This window comes from Oryza brachyantha, chromosome 4 (assembly GCF_000231095.2).
Source record: "Oryza brachyantha chromosome 4, ObraRS2, whole genome shotgun sequence".
NCBI classification, from domain to species: domain Eukaryota; kingdom Viridiplantae; phylum Streptophyta; class Magnoliopsida; order Poales; family Poaceae; genus Oryza; species Oryza brachyantha.
In genome coordinates, this window is record NC_023166.2 from 9944911 (window position 1) to 9963401 (window position 18491).

Genomic DNA, 18491 nt, shown 5'->3' on the forward strand with positions numbered 1-18491 from the left:
CGGGCAGCGTGCCGCGGTGGCGAGCGGTGGCCGGCGTTGCCGTCTGAATCATCGGCGACGCACTCGCCGCCACCGTCGTCGTTGTGGACGTTGCCTTCTTCTCCATTCTTGTTTGCAATAATTGTAGCCGATGGCCATAGAGTCTGTGCACACCCGTGCCACCACCACTCGCAAGCGCCAGCCGTGACACGCCATCACCGTGCCGGTTGCTGCCTGCCCGCGCCTGCCACTGCACGTCGACGGCGGCCGCGCCGGTCCGGCTGCCACCGCCCCGCCCGTGTTCCGGGCGCGTCGGCCACCCCTGCCCGCTGCATGCCACCGCTGGTCTGGCCACGTCGGGCGCTCGCGCCTGCCGCCGCACCTGCCCGTGTTCCGTCTGTGTCGGCCTTCCCCGCCGCCGTCCCATGCCTGTGTCAGCCACCCGCCCTCGCCGGCCGCCGGCCGCCACTGCCCCCACCCCCGTCGGCTGTGCTGTCCAAACATAGGGAAGAGAGGAAGAAGAGAGAGAGGGAGAGGGATGGAGATGATTCAGTAAAAAATATAAAAAAAGTCTGACATGTGGAATCCATCGGACGCCACGTCAGCAAAACCGATAAAAAATAGGTCAATACTGCCGATGGACCTTTTGTGAAGGGATTCTATGAGTTTAGAGATACACAGTATTACGGTTAAGGGACGAAAAACAAACTCGGTTTCAAGTTTAGGGACATCCAGTGGACTTTTTCTTACCCAGTTTCCACGCACGGGCACACCGGATAATGGGGCGGCCTGGTTCACAGAACTCTCAGCCCAGTAGCAGACTAAACTAGCCACCTCATTCGCGCAAAATACTCACTCGGTTTCGGCGGCGGCGCCTCCTCCGCTTCCGCTTCCCCTCCCCCTCCCCCCCCCCCCCCCTCCCCCTCCCGGTCTCGTCGTCCGCTGCGCCCTCCCAAGTCCCACCGGGCGATCCACATGAGTGGAGAAGGGGAGAACGAAATGCAGAAGCAAACTTGTCCCACAAGACTGGCTCACGCCGATTCACATGCCTGCTCGCCTGGCCTCGTTCCGCGCTGATCCGTCGGCCTCCCGCCTCTGGAATCCCCAAACCCCACGCGCGGGCGCGGCGCGGCGCTAGCTCCTCCCATCACCGAGTGGCCGATGCGGCTGCTGGTGGAGCCGATGGGCGCGCTGGAGATCTTCGCGGGCGGGTCCCGAGGCGCGGTGCGGCGCGCCGTCGTCATCGGGAACAGCTGCCCGGCCCCGAGAACCAGTGCCTCGTCCTCGTCCGCGCCCTCGGCCTCGCCGACCGCCTCATGCTCTACGTAAGCCTCGCATCCCCCGTCAGGCCGTCATTTTCGTGCCAGCATGTGGCTCTCGTGTTCTGTTTCATAGAATCGTTAGTCACTGAGCTGCGGACTTAATTTCCTGTGCATTATTGTGTTATTTCCCTGGGAGTATAGTCCATAAGTGCTAGTGTTACCGATGTCATCAGGCCAGGTGGCATTTTGCATCGGATTAATGATCAACTTGTCGTACTTTATATTCCTGATGCAACATTGGACTTGTTTTTTACTCAATAAGTAAACTAAGATACGCCTCCATGATTTGGGGCTGTTTGTTAATTGTTACCATTTAGCATGATCTTTGCCTAATTAGCATGCCTCGTGCGTCCATTTGTCATTGTTACCTGCATTCGATAGTGGCAGCGAATGAAAAATCAATTCTATAATTTATGTTCACGTGTATTTGATATGTATCTGTTTTTATCAAACGCTAAAGTGGTTTTGCTTTGGCGTATGCTGCAAATTAGGGGTTTGTACAATCAATATCAAGTTTATTTTGAAATACTTCACCAACTTAGTTTCCAGACTATGCTTGCAAGTGCAAAAGGCCTTATATCCAACGTCCCTCCTCTCTCATATGACCATTTCAAATTTTTTAACCTACAAGAAAATATTGTCAACCGGTCAACAAGAATTAGGACCGAAATACCCCTTTGCAAAATATGGCTCTTTCTCGCTCGTTCTCCAGGCGCCGATGGCGGCTTTCATGGCCGGCGCGCCGCCGGCAGCGCCCACCCCCGCCGGCGAGGCCCCTCGCCGCCCCACCCGCCGCCGCTAGGCCGTCTCCTCCCCACCCTCTCACCGAGCAACCCCGCCGCCGCCGCCATCTCCAAGCCGGCCACCGCGGATCTGGGCGCGCTGCAGGCCGACGTGCGCCCCCCTGCCGGCGACGCTCGTGTCCTCCCCCGCCGCTTTGCCGACGCACCACGCCAAGGCGCACTGCCGACGCCGACTGCTGCAAGGGCCGACGCCGAGTTCATCCAAAATTTAACAACAATGCAAGGGCCGACTGCTGCAGCGGCGATGGCAACGGCACAGTGGAGGCTTAATCGGGCTACGGTGGGGCAACTCGGGCCGGGCGGCCATGACGCCGCACCGCAATTGAAACATTTGATATGTGATTTTTGTTGATATAACGCATGTAATGAAGCGATCATAGTAGTTAGTGAACTTGTACATATGCTGCACTTGCACAAGAACAACAAAACTACTAATGTGTACTGTCCTTAAATACAAGGTGTATTTCAAATGTACATGGTCTTCAATACTTTCCTTTGACCATTATTTCATTCCATAATATATTAGCAAAAACTGTAAAATTTGCATCATACGAAAATACATTGAAATACAAATCTAATGATGTCAAAACTTTCAAATATTGACTTTGCGGAAAACAGGGACGCCTTATTTTTTTTAGGACGGAGGGAGTACATTTCTAGGAGATGCACATGAGAAGAGATTTATTGTCATTGTGCATTGTTACGAAACTAGTCCCTCTGTCCAATAATATATAGGATTCTGATTATTCACTTATAATTTTTAAACATTCGTCTTATTTAAAAATTTAGTGCAAATATAAAAATATAAGTAATACTTAAATTATTTTTAATAATAAAGAAAATAATAGACAAATAAATAATTTTTTTAAATAAGACGAGTGGTCAAACATTACAAATAGAAAGTCAAAAATCTCTTATAATCGGGGACGGAGGGAGTATTGTGTTTACCAATACATAACATTTGTTGCCTGCACAGAAGGCAAGGTTATCGAATCGAACGGTTTATTTTAGCTTTTTCCTGAAGACCTGCTTAGCAAACTATCAATCTATCTATTATAGATTAAGACAGCACGGAAAGATACATTAAGACAACACGAAAAGAAGGCTACACGATTACTCTGGGGTCTAGAAATTACCACGTTAATCAGAGAAAAAGAGAAAATATACCCCACTAGATTACAGTGGATCCAAATTATAACGGTGTAGATTAATTAGAGGAAAAGAAAAAAAATATACACAGTTAGATCATGGTAGGTTCAAATTATAACGGTGTAGATTAATCGAAGGAAAACAAAAAATATACACCGTTGGATCACGCTGGGCTCAGATTATAACGGTGTAGACTAATCGGAGAAAAAGAGAAATAACTATACCGTTGGCCTGATTCTATTAATCGAGATTTTGATGGTATATATAAAAAGGAGAAATAACTATACAATATTTTTACTACAGTGCTCCAGACTGATTCGAGCCCTCTGATTTGCATCTACCGACAGTAGATGCAACTGTAAAAGTTACAGTTGTTGTACCAACTTCAGTTGAACCGGACCCACACCGTTGCTCTACGGTCGCGCCCACAACCATCGCCCTGCGCCCGGTTGGTCTCGCCGGCTCTAATTCGGCGAGACCGGGGTCATTACTGGCCCAGGCCCCGTTCGATAGGGGCATAACTTAACTTATGCCCTGGCATGGAAAACGTAGTAATAGATTAATACATGATTAATTAATTATTAATTATTAAAAAAATAAAATAGATTAATATGATTTTTTAAAATAATTTTCCTATAAAAAATTTTTACAAAAAATGGTTAACTAGTGGGCACTGCCGAACGCGGCTAGTCGACTCGGATATAGGTCCGATTCCGACTCCGGTTGGCCTCCGCCTATTTATGTCGTGACGCCGCCGCCACCGTTTTCCACATCCACATCAGCTCGCCTCGAAATTCAATCCATGGCCGGCGGTGAGAAGGGCAGATTGGGGGCGAGGGGGATGGGCGGCGGAGGCGAGGCCGGGAGCAGTGACGCGGGGGAACCCGCTGCGGCGGCGGGGGGCGCGTCTCTGCACATCCGGTGCGCGAACGGGTCCAAGTTCACCGTGCAGGCCGACCTCGCCGCCACCGTGGGGACGTTCAAGGAGGTGGTGGCCGGGAGCTGCGACGTGCCGGCGGCGCAGCAGCGCCTGATCTACAAGGGGCGTATCCTCAAGGACGAGCAAACCCTAGAAAGCTACGGTGAGTGTCACGGCTGATGTAGGTAGGGCGACGTTCTCGAATTCGGTTGTATAGCTGTAACTGTAAGTCCCCGCGATTTAGCTCGTTGATGCAATGCCTGTTATGTATCTGGGCTCCGATTCATTGGGGGCAGTATGAAGTGATCTGCTTCAGTTCCCTATGCATGCTAGCCAAACAGATTCGTCGATATGCTTTGCTTTTCCTACGCAGCTATTGGTGATTGGGTGATGCGAGTAGTGTATATAATGTATTAATGATAATGTCTACTGCGAACCTATATATATGCTCTTACGTAGCATACAAGATGATGAAGCTGAAGGCAGCTCATCTTGTCGCGACTCGAATATAGTTCCAAACTTTACGGGTGCCATGTAAGCTACTACTCATATTAGTTGTGCATGCCCTGTTATTATGTCGCGATGTGCGACATCCTCGATTCTTCTTGGAGCCGGAGTGAAAATTGATTTATTATTCTGGAACTTTGGGCAAAGCGCACTTGATTAGCAAATGTGGTTTATGTAGCACAACTATAAGTAAATACTGTCAATGTGTTGTTTGTGATGGAGCTGAACAATTTTGGTTGAAGAAAACAATGCTATTTAGATAACCGCACAAGCCTGCTATGGAATTTAGTTCACCAAATGTAAAGTCACCTTTTCTTTCTGTAGTTGATTTGTTCTGTTTAATGAAACTAAGCGTGGGCCATCTTTTAAAAAGAACAAGAATCTCTTTCTCTGGTGCTATTGTTATGATAAATTACTACATTTTCTGTTTTGCAGGATGATTAGAAACTTGTATTTATGTCAGCTCTTATTTTTCACATTTCGTTTGAGCGGACAATGATGCCAACTAATTATGACATTGATTATGATTGTACCTTCTTGCTTGCAAAAACTTCCATATGAGGAAAACACTATTTATTTTACCAATTATTATGCATACTTGTATTTGGGAAATGCAGGGAACAACTATCAAAAGTTATGTTCTGAACATCTCTAAATGGCAGAATGCTGCCAACTAAATACGTTGAACCACTGATGGCTTAATAAAAAAACATCATACATCTTCTAGGAGTAGTGTTCCCTTTTCTGAGAGGGTACTAAGAAATTCTAAAGTGAGGAGTATAGCAATTGAATTCTTTGATTTTTGATTGAAATGTTGGCTATGTCAAGTTTGTTAACATGTCATTATCGAGGATTTATCTCATATTTATCTGATACACTATCTTGCAGTCTCATGCACACTTGAATTCTTTAGTTTTTTTTAATAAAAAAATCGAATTCTCTTGTGTATGATTACATCAGATACAAGAGTATTCTTTGTTTATATGGAAATTCTGGCCCATGATTTAATTTCTGAGTTATCAAGCAAAATTCTTTTCTATCTACTCACTCTTTATACCTTGCAGGTGTTGAAACGGATCATACCATTCATATGGTGCGTGGTGCTGGTCCCCCAGCCGGATCAGCCGCACCCGCTGCAGCCAGCCCCCAAGCTTCAACTACTCCTAGCAGCGCCCCAACTGGTGGTCTTGGAAGTTTGTTTCCTGGCCTTGGTGGTACAGGAACTGCTGGTACCAGGCCAGCAGGCCTTCTTGGGTCTGGATTCCCTGAATTAGATCAAATGCAGCAGCAGTGCCAAAACCCCAACTTAATGAGGGAAATAATGAATATGCCAATGATGCAGAATCTCATGAATAACCCTGATTTAATTCGTAACATGATTATGAACAATCCTCAAATGGGTGATATCATCGACCGTAATCCAGGTCTTGCTCATGTACTCAATGACCCACGTGTTCTCCGCCAGACCCTTGAAGCAGCTAGAAACCCTGAAATCATGAGGGAGATGAAGCAGAACACAGACAGAGCAATGAGCAACATTGAGTCTTCTCCTGAAGGGTTTAATATGCTCCGGCGCATGTATGAAACTGTCCAGGAGCCTTTCCTAAATGCGACAACAATGGGTGGGGAAGGCAACACAGCTGCAAACCCATTTTCAGCTCTTCTTGGAAATCAGGGTTCTAACCAACCCAGGGATCCTGCTAGTAATGCTCCAAATACTGTTTCAGAGTCCACAACAGGAACCCCTGCTCCAAATACTAACCCACTTCCAAATCCTTGGAGCTCCAACAGTATGTTTTCAATGTTGTCTTGTTTATTTTGTTTTTCATAATATATGGTTATTGTTTTTTCACACTTAAATTGACAGCTGGAGGTGCGCAAGGAGCAACACGGGCAGGTCTAGGCAATGCAAGAACCGGTGCCACTGGGGGCCTAGGAGAAACTTTGCAGGTAACATATGTTACGTTTTAAGTATGTAGCTAGTTCATCTCTTATCAAAATTAACTGCTTTCTGTTTTTGGCAGCAAGTACTCTCGTTCCAGCAGACACTATTGTCACAGGTTGGTCAGAGTCAACCTAGGCAGTGAGTAACTCCAGTTCAATAGTACCTGAATTGCATCTAGTTCATCATACTTTATTCCTTTCTTTAAACTGACACTATGCAGTTTCATTATTTGTTTGTTAAGTATCTTTTGATTTTCTTTATTCAGGGATGGTAGTCAAGGAGGCAATGCCACAGGTATTCTCCCTTGATTGTTTTTTCAGTATATGCACTATCTAATATCTTTCTTATTTTAAAATGGATTAGTATGTCAGGTTTTATATAGGTTTTACTGAGTTGTCCATTTAGTGGTGGTTTATTCTAGCAGCAATAGTTGCTTTGCTTTCGCTACTTTATTGACTTGTAGATTTCTGTTTTTCCATAATGTTATTACGTTATAAACGCATCATGATGACTATTATTATTGGTTTGTTCTTGACAGTAAATTACTGTGGTGCATAACTTTGGAATTTGTATATATGATTGAATTTTCTTGAAATATTGGAATAATAAAACAGTCAATAATCTATATGCTGCTAGGTGTTTTGCATGGCCCAAATCTTGTGTTTTGCCTTTAGGATAGCATGGCACATGTATGATTTTTTCCTTGGAAATGGAAACGTGTTGCCTATAACTAAATACTGCTTGTGGATTAGATATTGGAAAGCAGGTGTGGTCTCCCTCGCCAGAGTTTGCGTTGAGTCGTTGCGGCCTGATGCCGTGCACCAACAAGCAATCGGCCTCCTCCAAGCGGAGGAAGGCAGCGGAGGAGTGCCCCACCATGGGGTTTGCTCCCGTGAAGAAGATGGTTCCACTGCCGATGGGTGATGTGAAGTGGATCCTGGCGCAGAAGAGGGAGCCCTACACTGACCCCGACACGTTGCCGGAGAGCTGTAGGAAGGCCATACGCAGATCGAACATCATCCGCAGGGTCGATGATGACCGCTTCTTCGAGTTCCAGAACAAGGTTAAGGCCGCCATTGAGTCTGATGGCTGTTACATGGTCGACAGCGACTTCGTTGCTCGCAGGGAAAGGTGTAGAGCAAAAATTAATGATGCATGGACCAAGCTTCTTGATGGTATCCCACTCTCTGATTCTGACAGTGATGAAGATGAGGAGGATGAGGAAGACATGGCCAGACTGGTTGCGATGGGTCTGGAATTATCGGACTAGGAAGACTAATGCCAAGTATTTATTATATACATCTATTACTCTTAGTATTTACCTATCTATTTAGAGTCCAACCGAAGAAGAATTAACAATGTTTATCTTAGCCATCTATCTTTTATGCTTGTCCTACATGATCTAACTTTTAACACGCACAATTATATGACATGGAAATGTACCTTATTGTGATCACTTATCACTAATCAGTGTCTTGCTGATGTGCTATTCAGCTTGAACAATTAGGAAGCTTCACAACTCGGTGTGAATTTTGACAGATACTCCTAAGTTCTGACTGAACTTCAGCTTAGGGTGCGAGACTAAGTCTCAAAAACTTTTCTTTTTGCTCCAGCTAGTTAATCATGAGATGTGGAAATGTTGCATGTTTGATCTGCATCTACTGCCAAACTGTGCCCGTCAAGTCTCTCTCTCTTTTTTAAACTAGCGTACTAATAAAGAAGCGGTGCTTATTGCTGTAGTCTGTAGAATAGAACTTTGTTCAACCGACTTACTTTGTAGAAGTTAGAAGCATAAAGTATTCCTTATATCACACATCCAGATATTCCTGTAGGGGCCGAGGAAAATTTTGTCTCAGAAAAGAGTTAAGTGTCATTTCTGTGTAGCTTTCACTTTCTTTGCACTTTGTCCAATTGCTACTTTCGTGTTACCATCAGAGATCACCTTCAGGTGGGAAAAAAACTCGATTTATTTGACTTTGATGCTCTGCTGAAGCATAACTGTTACAAATTGAGGTTAAACATCACATGGTAGTAAGATATTCAATAGCATGAATTGTACTTGACTAGATGAAACCATTACCTGAATGCTGACTGAACTTTAGCTAGTTAGTGCTCCTTACAATTGTAGGTCGTATATTCTGTACTTCTTTTCACTTTCTATTTTTACTGAGGTCTTCTGCTGTTATTTGCTGGTTAGTATGGCTTGAAGTTATATTACTTAAGACTGAAGCTGTTCTGCTGTAGATGGCCCTTTTCAGTTGGGCCATTGCAGAGGTCCCAAAGAAAGGTTTCACACCACTAATAACTCTGGAGGTTATAAGGTCATATGTTGTTGAGAAATGTGGCTTCCTGTCAAGGGAGCAAAATACTCGTGCTGACGGCAAGCCATCTGAGCTGTGGCAGTGTGGTTGCTGGAGCCTAGAGACGCCGGTGGTGCCAGCACCCAGCAGCGCAGGGAAGCCAAAGTGGAAGGCGTCGATAGACTTCAAGTGGATCTGGGAGAACACAGGGACTGTCTCTGCCAACATACACAACCACAACTATGATGAGTCATGAGTGTGGAGTACCTCGCGCTACAGAAGGTCAGGACCTTGTCGTTGCTTGGAGTTCTGATGGTGTGCCTGCGTCTGCAAATGATATGAATGAAAAAGTTTTTAGCACTTCAATATCAACTTAGACCTTAACTGCTGTTGTTTAGCACTTTAATTGTTACGTATTACTCCTAGCTCATTTTCTGATTATTAGTGAGCTGTGCCTGTTGTACATAGTGTTTGGGGTATAAAAAATTCAAACTCATAGTGCTCTACAATATAAACTTTTATTGTAATATAAGATTTAAATTGTACGAGTGTTTATAATTTAGAATGGATAGGGCAGTAAAAACCAACTGCCAAATAACGTATGAAAAAAATCTTAACACAACAATATTACCGGAAAGAGCAATGGCAGATATTTATTGAACTAAAAGCTTTGATCCTAGGGGCATGGGAACCTACTTATAGAAAAGAGTATAGGACGTGCACAAACAATATTATTGGATAAGCCATCAAGACGACTACGTACCCATGAAGTTAGCTATAATATAGACAACAATGAGAAGGCAGTGGGAAAATAATACTTGCATAAAGAACCATCAGTGGTTAGATGCTTAGCCGTCAGTCCATCGTCACTACATAGCCGTAGTGCATCAACAGGACAGTGATTCCGGGGCCAACCGGTTTGAGTACAAGCTTGTAGCCCTCCAATCTACACTGTTCCGATGAAGCACAGTGACATCCTTTACCTCTTTGTTGTGATCCAAAATCCCAAACACCTCTTTGTTGTGATCCAAAATCCCAAACAAGAATATGAATAAGAATATGAATATGCGACGGAAGAGTATTTCCTTTGCCAATTCAAAGTGAACTCGAACCATAGTAATGTCAATGTTTGTCGATGAAATATGCCCAAGATATGTGGTACGAAGGGGACATAACATAAAACACATTACCATGTTCTTTTCGATGAAAAGGTTAAAGCTTCTACGTTGCGAACTTTGACCTACAATCTTTGCTACACGGAAGGGGCCACCCCGAATCCACGTGGCCTGCCCCGAGGGGTCGGGCCCGTGCATCAAGGGACACGTGGCATGCAAGGCGCCTAGCGCGCGGCGCACTGCTACTGCATTTAATGCGCTCTGCCACTCGTGTGATGCCGCATTTAATGCGACGTGCCAGGGGCGCGGTAAGTCGCCAGATGGACTGACAGATACGACGTCAGACCAAAAACATGTCAGAGGCATGCACCTGCCCATGGCAGGGGATATGATCAATGCCAGTCCCATCTCGTTGATCATTAATGACGAGATTTTTGCCTCTCCTCTCCGTGGAAGAGACAACACCCCGTCTTCGAGTCACTTCATCATTGCCTTCGCTGCGCCTTGGATACGAAGGAGCTAGGAGTCTTCGATATTTAATGTCGAAGAGACACTGATCGTTCCCCCACGTCATGACAAGATGTGGCCCACACGCGAAAAGGCGTGCGCTGTTGCCACACGCCTTGGATTAGACGAGCATTAAATGCCCCTAAACTATGTATTTTCCTTTTTCCTTTTTCCTTAGAAGGCTTGTCGAGGCATATGTGGGAGCCTCTTACAGTATAAAAATACGCCCTTGCCTAAGGAGAAGGGAAAACTCTCTCTCGAGATCAACCAAAAGGATTTAGTGCGCTTCTTCACTAAGCCCAACTAGGAGGTAATTTCTTGTGCCTCAAGCAACCAGTCACAGGAGTAGGTTTTACGCTTCTCAGTGACCCAAACCTATATACATCGCCGCGTTCACACCACATCCGAGGGGTCTGTTTCCTCCATCTTACACATGCTCTCGCTCTCACCCACACGATTTTTATTTTATTTTTTGAACCTTTTTAATAAATAATTTTATTACTAAACTTCGTGGAAAAATATTTTCATCGTATGAACCTTTTGGCCACGCCAGCAATATTGGCGTGACAAAACAACGTTGCCACGCAAAATTTTTGGTGTGGCAAGCTTATCACGCCATTATCCGTGGCGTGGCAGCATTGTCTTGCCACTCCACTGACACTGGCATGGCAAGACTGCCACGCCAACCAGGCTGCGTGGCAGCGTTGTCTTGCTATGCCACTGACATTCGCATAACCAAAAGATTCATACGGTGGAAATATTTTCACCCGAGTTTAGTAATACAACTATTAATTAAGAAGGTTTAAAAAATAAAAAAATTCCACCCACACCCCCGACTGAACCTACGAAGGGGGGCCCGTGGCTTCCTGTTAGATGAGATTCACAATTCGACAATGTTGGTGACAACCATGTTCGTAATTATGAAGGCCATTTATTCACTTACTATTCCTAAGAGCAAGTTCAATAGTATAACCAACTACTAGCTCCGATTTGTCTATAGTCAATCTAATAGCCGATTCATACAATAGTTACCTACAAAACATTAATACATGGTCCCACATGTCATTCACACTATTGTCTTGGAGCCCGTCTGCAGCTGGCTACAAATTAGTAGACCACCTCTCTTCTCGCTTATAGCCTATTGTACCTGCTCTAAGATATGGTGGTACAAACACAATAACGGAAGCCTAACGGACTTTATTGTCGACTTTCGTAACCGGTGTCAATTGCACGAAGAACTTAGTTTGAATTTCTAGAATTCTTTTGAGCATTCGCCGCTATACGATCGAGAGTTCGAGACGCTACTCACTTGTTCTGATGATAAGCGAAAATATTCCTCTTAACTTTTGTTTTGATATTTCTGATTGAATGTTTGTATACATGTACTCGAAGTGTTGTAATAAAGTCCAGCATGCTGTTTTGACTTGTCCATTATCCTTGTGCAGCTGTGGCGGTCACGAAATGTCGTTTTGCCAATACTATTCAACTTTGAAGCTATTGTTTGAATTCGTGATCGATGCCTAGTGCATTCCGACTTACGGCAAGTACTTAGGAAAAAACGCTCTCACTCTATATATAAATCATATACATTAATCAATAGAGAAATTTATACAATACCAAAAAGTCTTGTAATATGAAACAGATAAGGTCCATGGTACTTAAATCCTTATGTGCTATTGAAACCAGTTAATATTCCATCTCAACGTTTCCTGATACATAAGCCAACTTGTTGATGCTGGTGTGCATACCATAATTTCATTCTAGCTTAGAGTTTACACAATGCAATCACCAAAACAACGAGGACACCGCCATTTGGCTCTATCACCATTTGCAGCAAACTCGTTTGGATGCACATGCACTATTTCTCTCAACGACTCGACTGAGTTTCTTTCCGGTGACGTGGCAGGGCTGTATTGCGGCGAGCCGGCGAGGCAGTGAGGCACCGCGTGTGCAGAGAGTCAGCGGCGGCGCCTCAAGGGCGATGGGAGGAGATCATGGGCTGTGGATTTTGGCGCAATCTTCTCGGCCTCATGGTATGATCCGTCAATTTATCCCATAAATTACAATATAAGCTTATAAGCTACTACTCCTCCATAAAAAAAAGATTTCTGAGTTTTGTGTATGAAGCGTTCGACTATCCGTCTTATTTGAAAAAATCATTAAAAAATTAAAAAAATTAGTTATATGTAAAGTACTATTCATGTTTTATCTTGTAATAACAATAAAAGTATTAATCATAAAAAAACTTCAAATAAGATGAATAGTCAAAATTCTATCAAAAAGCTCAGAAATTCGTTTATTTTCGGATGGAGGTTGTAGATAATATTTGATCTACACTTTAATTGTTTAGTGAAGTTTTTTTTCCCGAGACACTAGAAACATGGACGTTTATGTGCCTATGCTCACACAAACAGCGCAAAACCTTTTGAAGGAAAAGGGAAAAAGACCGCTAGTGAAACAACGGAAACAGCTCAACATGGAACAGTAAATGACGAATAATATTTATTGGACTAGAGCTTTGATTCTAGAGAAAAGTGATATAAGTTCTACTTATGTAAACAACATTATTATTAGATCGACCCATCAAGACGACCTCTGATTAAACAACGGTTAATATAGTAGATACATGTAAAAAGAGGGCCAAAAACTTCATCGATTCCTTCGTGTTTGGCCTTTATCCGTAAATAAAAATAGTGCGTCGCCGCCAGGAGAATGAACCGGATGAGCCAAAGGGCGTAGTTCGCCCGGCGCTTGAAAGTGGTGTCCTCTTCTTCCATCTTCTTCTCGTCATCCACCAGATGAGTCTTCGCTTCTACCATCAAGGATTTTGAACCGAAGTCACAATCTGCACCACCATTTTTTTCTTGCAACTTCGGTGCTCAAGAGTCGAGACTGAACGAATCTTTGGTGTGGTCGAAGGTTGCAATAGGCTAGGGGTGTTAACAGAGCGGGCGCACATGTTTACGGATGTGGATTGTTGCGAATGTCGGAAATGGTGCGGAGTTGGTGCGGAGTCGGCTCGAAAATGGATTATTACTACTGGATATGATATGTAAATATAATCAATACATTGTCATTCAATATTGAATTAAAAATACTTAGGCTATTGATGGACTTTTGATTGAGTGCTATGGGCTTTTGATTGAGTGCTTTGTGGGCTAAAAACTAGGATTATCCGCTAAAAGTTCTATCGGATAATCCGGAAAGAAATTTGGATAATCTGCATCCACCGAATATTGACAATATCACATTCGTGTCTAAATCCGTAACTCACCATTCAAATCCGACTCCGTATCTGCCAGATTATTCTTGTAAACCCCTACCACATCCTTAATTCAAACGGATTTGGATCGGATTGGATCGGATATTATATAAGAAGAAAATTGATATAAGAAACAAAGTCGGAATCGCCGCATCGGAAGTAGATTAACTTGAGATTGGAGACTCGCCTTCCACGTCGTAGCCCGTATGATCTCATCGATTTGCCGTCAGGGTTCGGTGACCTCGTTCGAGACGCGTGCCTGTGCGGTATGGCATGCAGTCCCGAGACTTTGGGGAAGATAAGAATTTTTTGGTTTTTTAATTTTATTTATGTAATTATTTACAACTTTATTTTTGTATTTTAAAAAATCACAAAACTAACCTCCTCCCGCCCACTTGGTGGGCGGAATAATGACGTGGCACACAGCAAGACCGCTGGGCGAGACGGCCATTAGGGGGCGGCGGGGGCATTTTGCATTTGGCCCCCTTCCGCCCAGACAGTGGTTGCCAGCCGGGCCGGCGCGCCCGCGGAGGAAGGGAGTGGCTATTTTGCAGGCGGCCCCTTCCCGCCCACCCAATGGGTGGATTGGGTTAGTTTAGGTAATTAGTGTTAGGTGCAGTGTTAGATTAAGGTTAGATTAAATAAATATTGTTTAGTGTTAAATTTAGTATTAAAATAAGCTAACATTTAATGAAATTGGCTATGTAGTTATGGTTTATAGTAACCATTGTTGTATTTAATGATGAAATTAAAAATAATTGTGAACTAAGAAAAATATATTACAGTTCATAAATTATTTATAAATCGTTATTCCGAATGTTAATACAACTTAATAGCAAAATAAAAAGTGTATGACATATTAAAATCAGTTTGTAGTTTGAGTTGAACGGTAATATTTGCTAAGTTGACACCTAGTCAACTACCGAAAAAAACTAAAATGGCTGTTGGTTATCGTAATTTACCTGTTTAGCATAGTCTGCTTATAGACATGAGTAAGTAATTAAACAATCTTAAAGTGGTAATGGTGAATCATTCAGTATTCACTTTGTGCGTACTATGGGTTTATGTTGTATAGTAGGCTGTAAAGCAAAAGGAGCAGACTTTGAATAATCTAAAGACCGTCAATGCTGAACTAGAAAAAGATGTTGAACGTGTCCGATAGAGAGAGGTTACAAAGTACTGAGAAAGGTTTCAAATTTCACATTTCTTCGTAGGAAATTGGCCTTTCTGTAATTTGAAGGGAATGAAAAGACTTAGGCTGACTTAATGAAGAAGAAGCTGCCATGGCTAAAATATGACATGAAGAAAAAAGAATACATGGAAGCACATGAGAAGGAGAAAACAGAGAAGAAAATAATAGAGCAAAAAGGAATAATACAACAGAGCTCAAATCGAGATACAATTGTTCAGAGGACGCTGTGTTTATCTCGGTAGATGTCTCATTGAACGTCGTTGTACCCTTGGTCATTCGTGGTACTCCTTCTCTTGCCTGTACTCGTGACATGTTTCGGCTTCAGTTATTTTATGGTCGTAGTACTCAGGCATGACTTCGTCGATCCATGCAGTGAAATAGCACACTCGTTGGTTGCCTGAAAATACCAGAGATGCTCCCAGACGAGGTCAACAAAGGTACGGACGTGGAAGACATAATATCATATTGGGGTAATGTTTACTTACGCTGTGGTTATCGGCTATGTTCGGACAAAGGAAATATCTCCTTTCATAAGACTGTGGGTCAAATGATGTAGTCATCTGGCAGCGATTTCCACAACTGCATATTGGACGTTCGACCCAATCTGGTATGCCGAACGGATTATTCCTCCAATCTATGGTAGCGGCTTGTATACGTCGTACGTCCTCCATCCCTGCTTTAAGGACTTGTGATGGGGTTTCGGGCTGCGTAATTGATGAAACTGCGATTGAAGATCTCTCTATATCTATCCACTGTAAGAAGTTAAACTTTCTTTATTCTTCCTGCGTGAAATTCAGAATAATGTAAATATGTTTAGTTGAACGTCCGGTAATATGCACAGGAAATGATACTTACAACGAGATTGTCGTCGACAATGCAAGGGCAAACGAAGCATCGCTGGCCGAGAGTTCGCCGTGAAATAGATCTGACAACCTGGCAACATTCACCGCAATGACATTCGGGACGTTCCCTCCATGTTGGTAGTCCGTTTGGATCAACCCACCAATCGTTATTCTCAGCCGCTATACGTCGTTTGTGTTCAGCCTTCCTTCTGTGGTAGTCAGATATATGTTCACTTCGTGGATATGGACGTGGGTCATTGTGGCTGAGATTTTCCCTATCAATCCACTGAATGAATCGACATATTGGGTTTTGGTACTGAAATATTCAATAAATTAGGAAACGATTCAATAAATCGACGTATGTTCGGATTGTCCTTGTTGAAACATACCTGAGTCAAGTTTGCACATCGGAAGAACCTCCTCCCCGCACTTTCAGTATGCAACGAGGCCATTAGGATGCACCGATCATCACAATAGCAGAATGGACGATCACACCATGGCGGCATACAGCCGGCGAAAGGATCCCATCGCCAGTCCAGATGCTCAAGGAATGGAGCATCTCCCATGGTGAAGAACGAACTAAGGAGTAAGCTTGGTTGCTCGGGTGGTATGTGAAGGTCGTTGGTATTATAGCGAGGGGCGCCGAAAGTTTGTTGTCGTGATGTGTTAATGGTTGATTGTGACAACTCGAGGACGTGTTGTCGTTCAGATGAGTGGGGTTTGCTATGGTTGATTTAATTGCATCGACCTGTTGCGCCGAAAGTTCGTTCTCGCGATGGGTTCGATGGTTGATTGTGACAACTCGAGCATGGGTTGTCGTGACGATGAGTGGGGCCTGCCAAGCCCGACGTAAATGCTTGTGCATGCTGCCTGCGACAGTTGATTCTGCCTACTGGGCCATGGGGCCACATGTATGCACGTTCCAATGTGACTACTCGGTTATGTGTTCGCTACAAAGGATGAACGAAGCACATACAAAAGAAGTGGTACGGAAGGTCATACATAAAATTGGTACAGACTAATCTGGGTAACAATTTAAGTAGTAGTACAACACAAGTCTGCACATACGTGCTAGCTAACCCCCACTCTAAGGCCCCGGACTCTGGCGCCTACTCCTCTTACCCCTCCCTCCCTGCGCCCTCACGTGGCCCCGTGAGTACGTAAGAGGATCGGGTGGCACGCCACGGGTACTACGAGTGGGGGGGAGTGGAGTCGACGAGGTAGTAAGTTGTGTAGCAAGCGGAGCTCCACTAAGCTAGGAGCTACCGATGATGTCCTGATCATCCTCAAAATCCCCGCCGCCAAAATCCCCTGAAGCAATATCCGACAGGCTACCTCCCGCTGTGTCGTGGCAACCTATGAAAGCATATAAAAAAGAACTTGTGAACCTGTAGTGTGGTTTACGTTGTACCGGTTTGCACATTTGAATAGCTATGTCATTCGTACCTGGCGTCGACGTGGTCCATCCAGTAGGGAGGGTCGTCCAACCGCTCCCACCCCATCCCGACGAGCTACCTCCTGCCGTGTCCTCGCAGCCTATGAAAGTACAGAACAAATACGAAGTTATAAACCTATAGTATGTTCCAAGTTGTATTGGATAGTGTATTACAACAAAGGTGTGATTAGTACCTAGTGTCGAGGTGGTCCAGCCAGTAGGTTGGGTTGTCCAGCCTCCCTCTAGGGTCCACGACCCCCCAGCATAGGAGAAGGACCCTCCTGCCTGCCCGGTCGGCCATGTTGATGTCGACGACGTGTGTGCCAATGTCGTCCACATCCACGGGTTGTGGCATGAGAACGGGTCGACAGAGCTCCCTCCACCTGGCGCCTGTGTGGAGGTTCCCGCCCCCTGCGTGGACAACCGCGGAGGCTGTGTCGACGTGCCCGCTACTTGAGTAGCAGTACGGCCTGCGTGCCTCGACGACCCAGCAGCGTGCGTCGATGTCCCCGCCCCTATGCCTCCAACATTCGATGTCGAGATAGTTTTAGTTCATTTGTCAGTACGAACGCAATATTGTCATCACTGATGCTTACGCACAATTTTTCGTACCTTGGGTAAACGATTGACCGCGACCACCCGTCGCTGACCCCCTACCACGTCGCGGAAGTACGTCGTCGTGACGACAACTGAGTGCACGCACTATAGCTGTAATCTTTTGCTGGATGCGACGGAACGAGACGTTCTGCTCCTGGTCGGTTAGCGTGATACCGGCCTCTAAATGTCTGACCACCCCGTCCACCTCGATCTATATCTCACGCGAGGCGTCCACCTGTACCGAAGAACATGCATTAGACCCAAATCAAGTATAGAACGTCAATCTTGGAGGATGACGAGGGATACTGGTCTCCGATCCTGGCAACGTGTGCGACAGGATCTGTCGGGGTGTGAGTAACGCGAGTACGGGTTCGTGGCTGGTACCAGCGAAGGTAGTCCTCGTAGTTCACGTCACAGTGCGGATGATCCTCGTCTACAATCTCCTTCGTGGCGATGAGCCAGTTGTCGATGTAGTCCTGTACCTGTAGAGCCCACAGCGTCCCTGGACATAAGCTGATGGCGCCCCACTTGTTTCAACAACCCCACATTCGTACCTGTGGCTGGGAGCTGGCTGCAGTGGCTATGGGAACGGCTGAAGGAGACCAAACTGGCGGAGC

The 18491-nt window shown here is 44.8% G+C and overlaps 1 protein-coding gene and 1 pseudogene across 1 annotated transcript; both read left to right on the forward strand.

Moving 5' to 3' along the window:
• The first annotated feature begins 1134 nt into the window (after nucleotides 1-1134).
• LOC107304012 overlaps nucleotides 1135-18491 on the forward strand; it is a 38772-nt pseudogene continuing 21415 nt past the window's right edge.
• On the forward strand, nucleotides 3993-8056 carry LOC102707672 (ubiquitin domain-containing protein DSK2a-like). The gene is made up of 6 exons (XM_040523529.1): nucleotides 3993-4335; nucleotides 5744-6469; nucleotides 6547-6629; nucleotides 6704-6762; nucleotides 6890-6918; nucleotides 7377-8056. Exons 1-6 carry the CDS (start codon nucleotides 4056-4058, stop codon nucleotides 7892-7894), a joined length of 1695 nt encoding a protein of 564 aa, XP_040379463.1. The 5' UTR covers nucleotides 3993-4055; the 3' UTR covers nucleotides 7895-8056.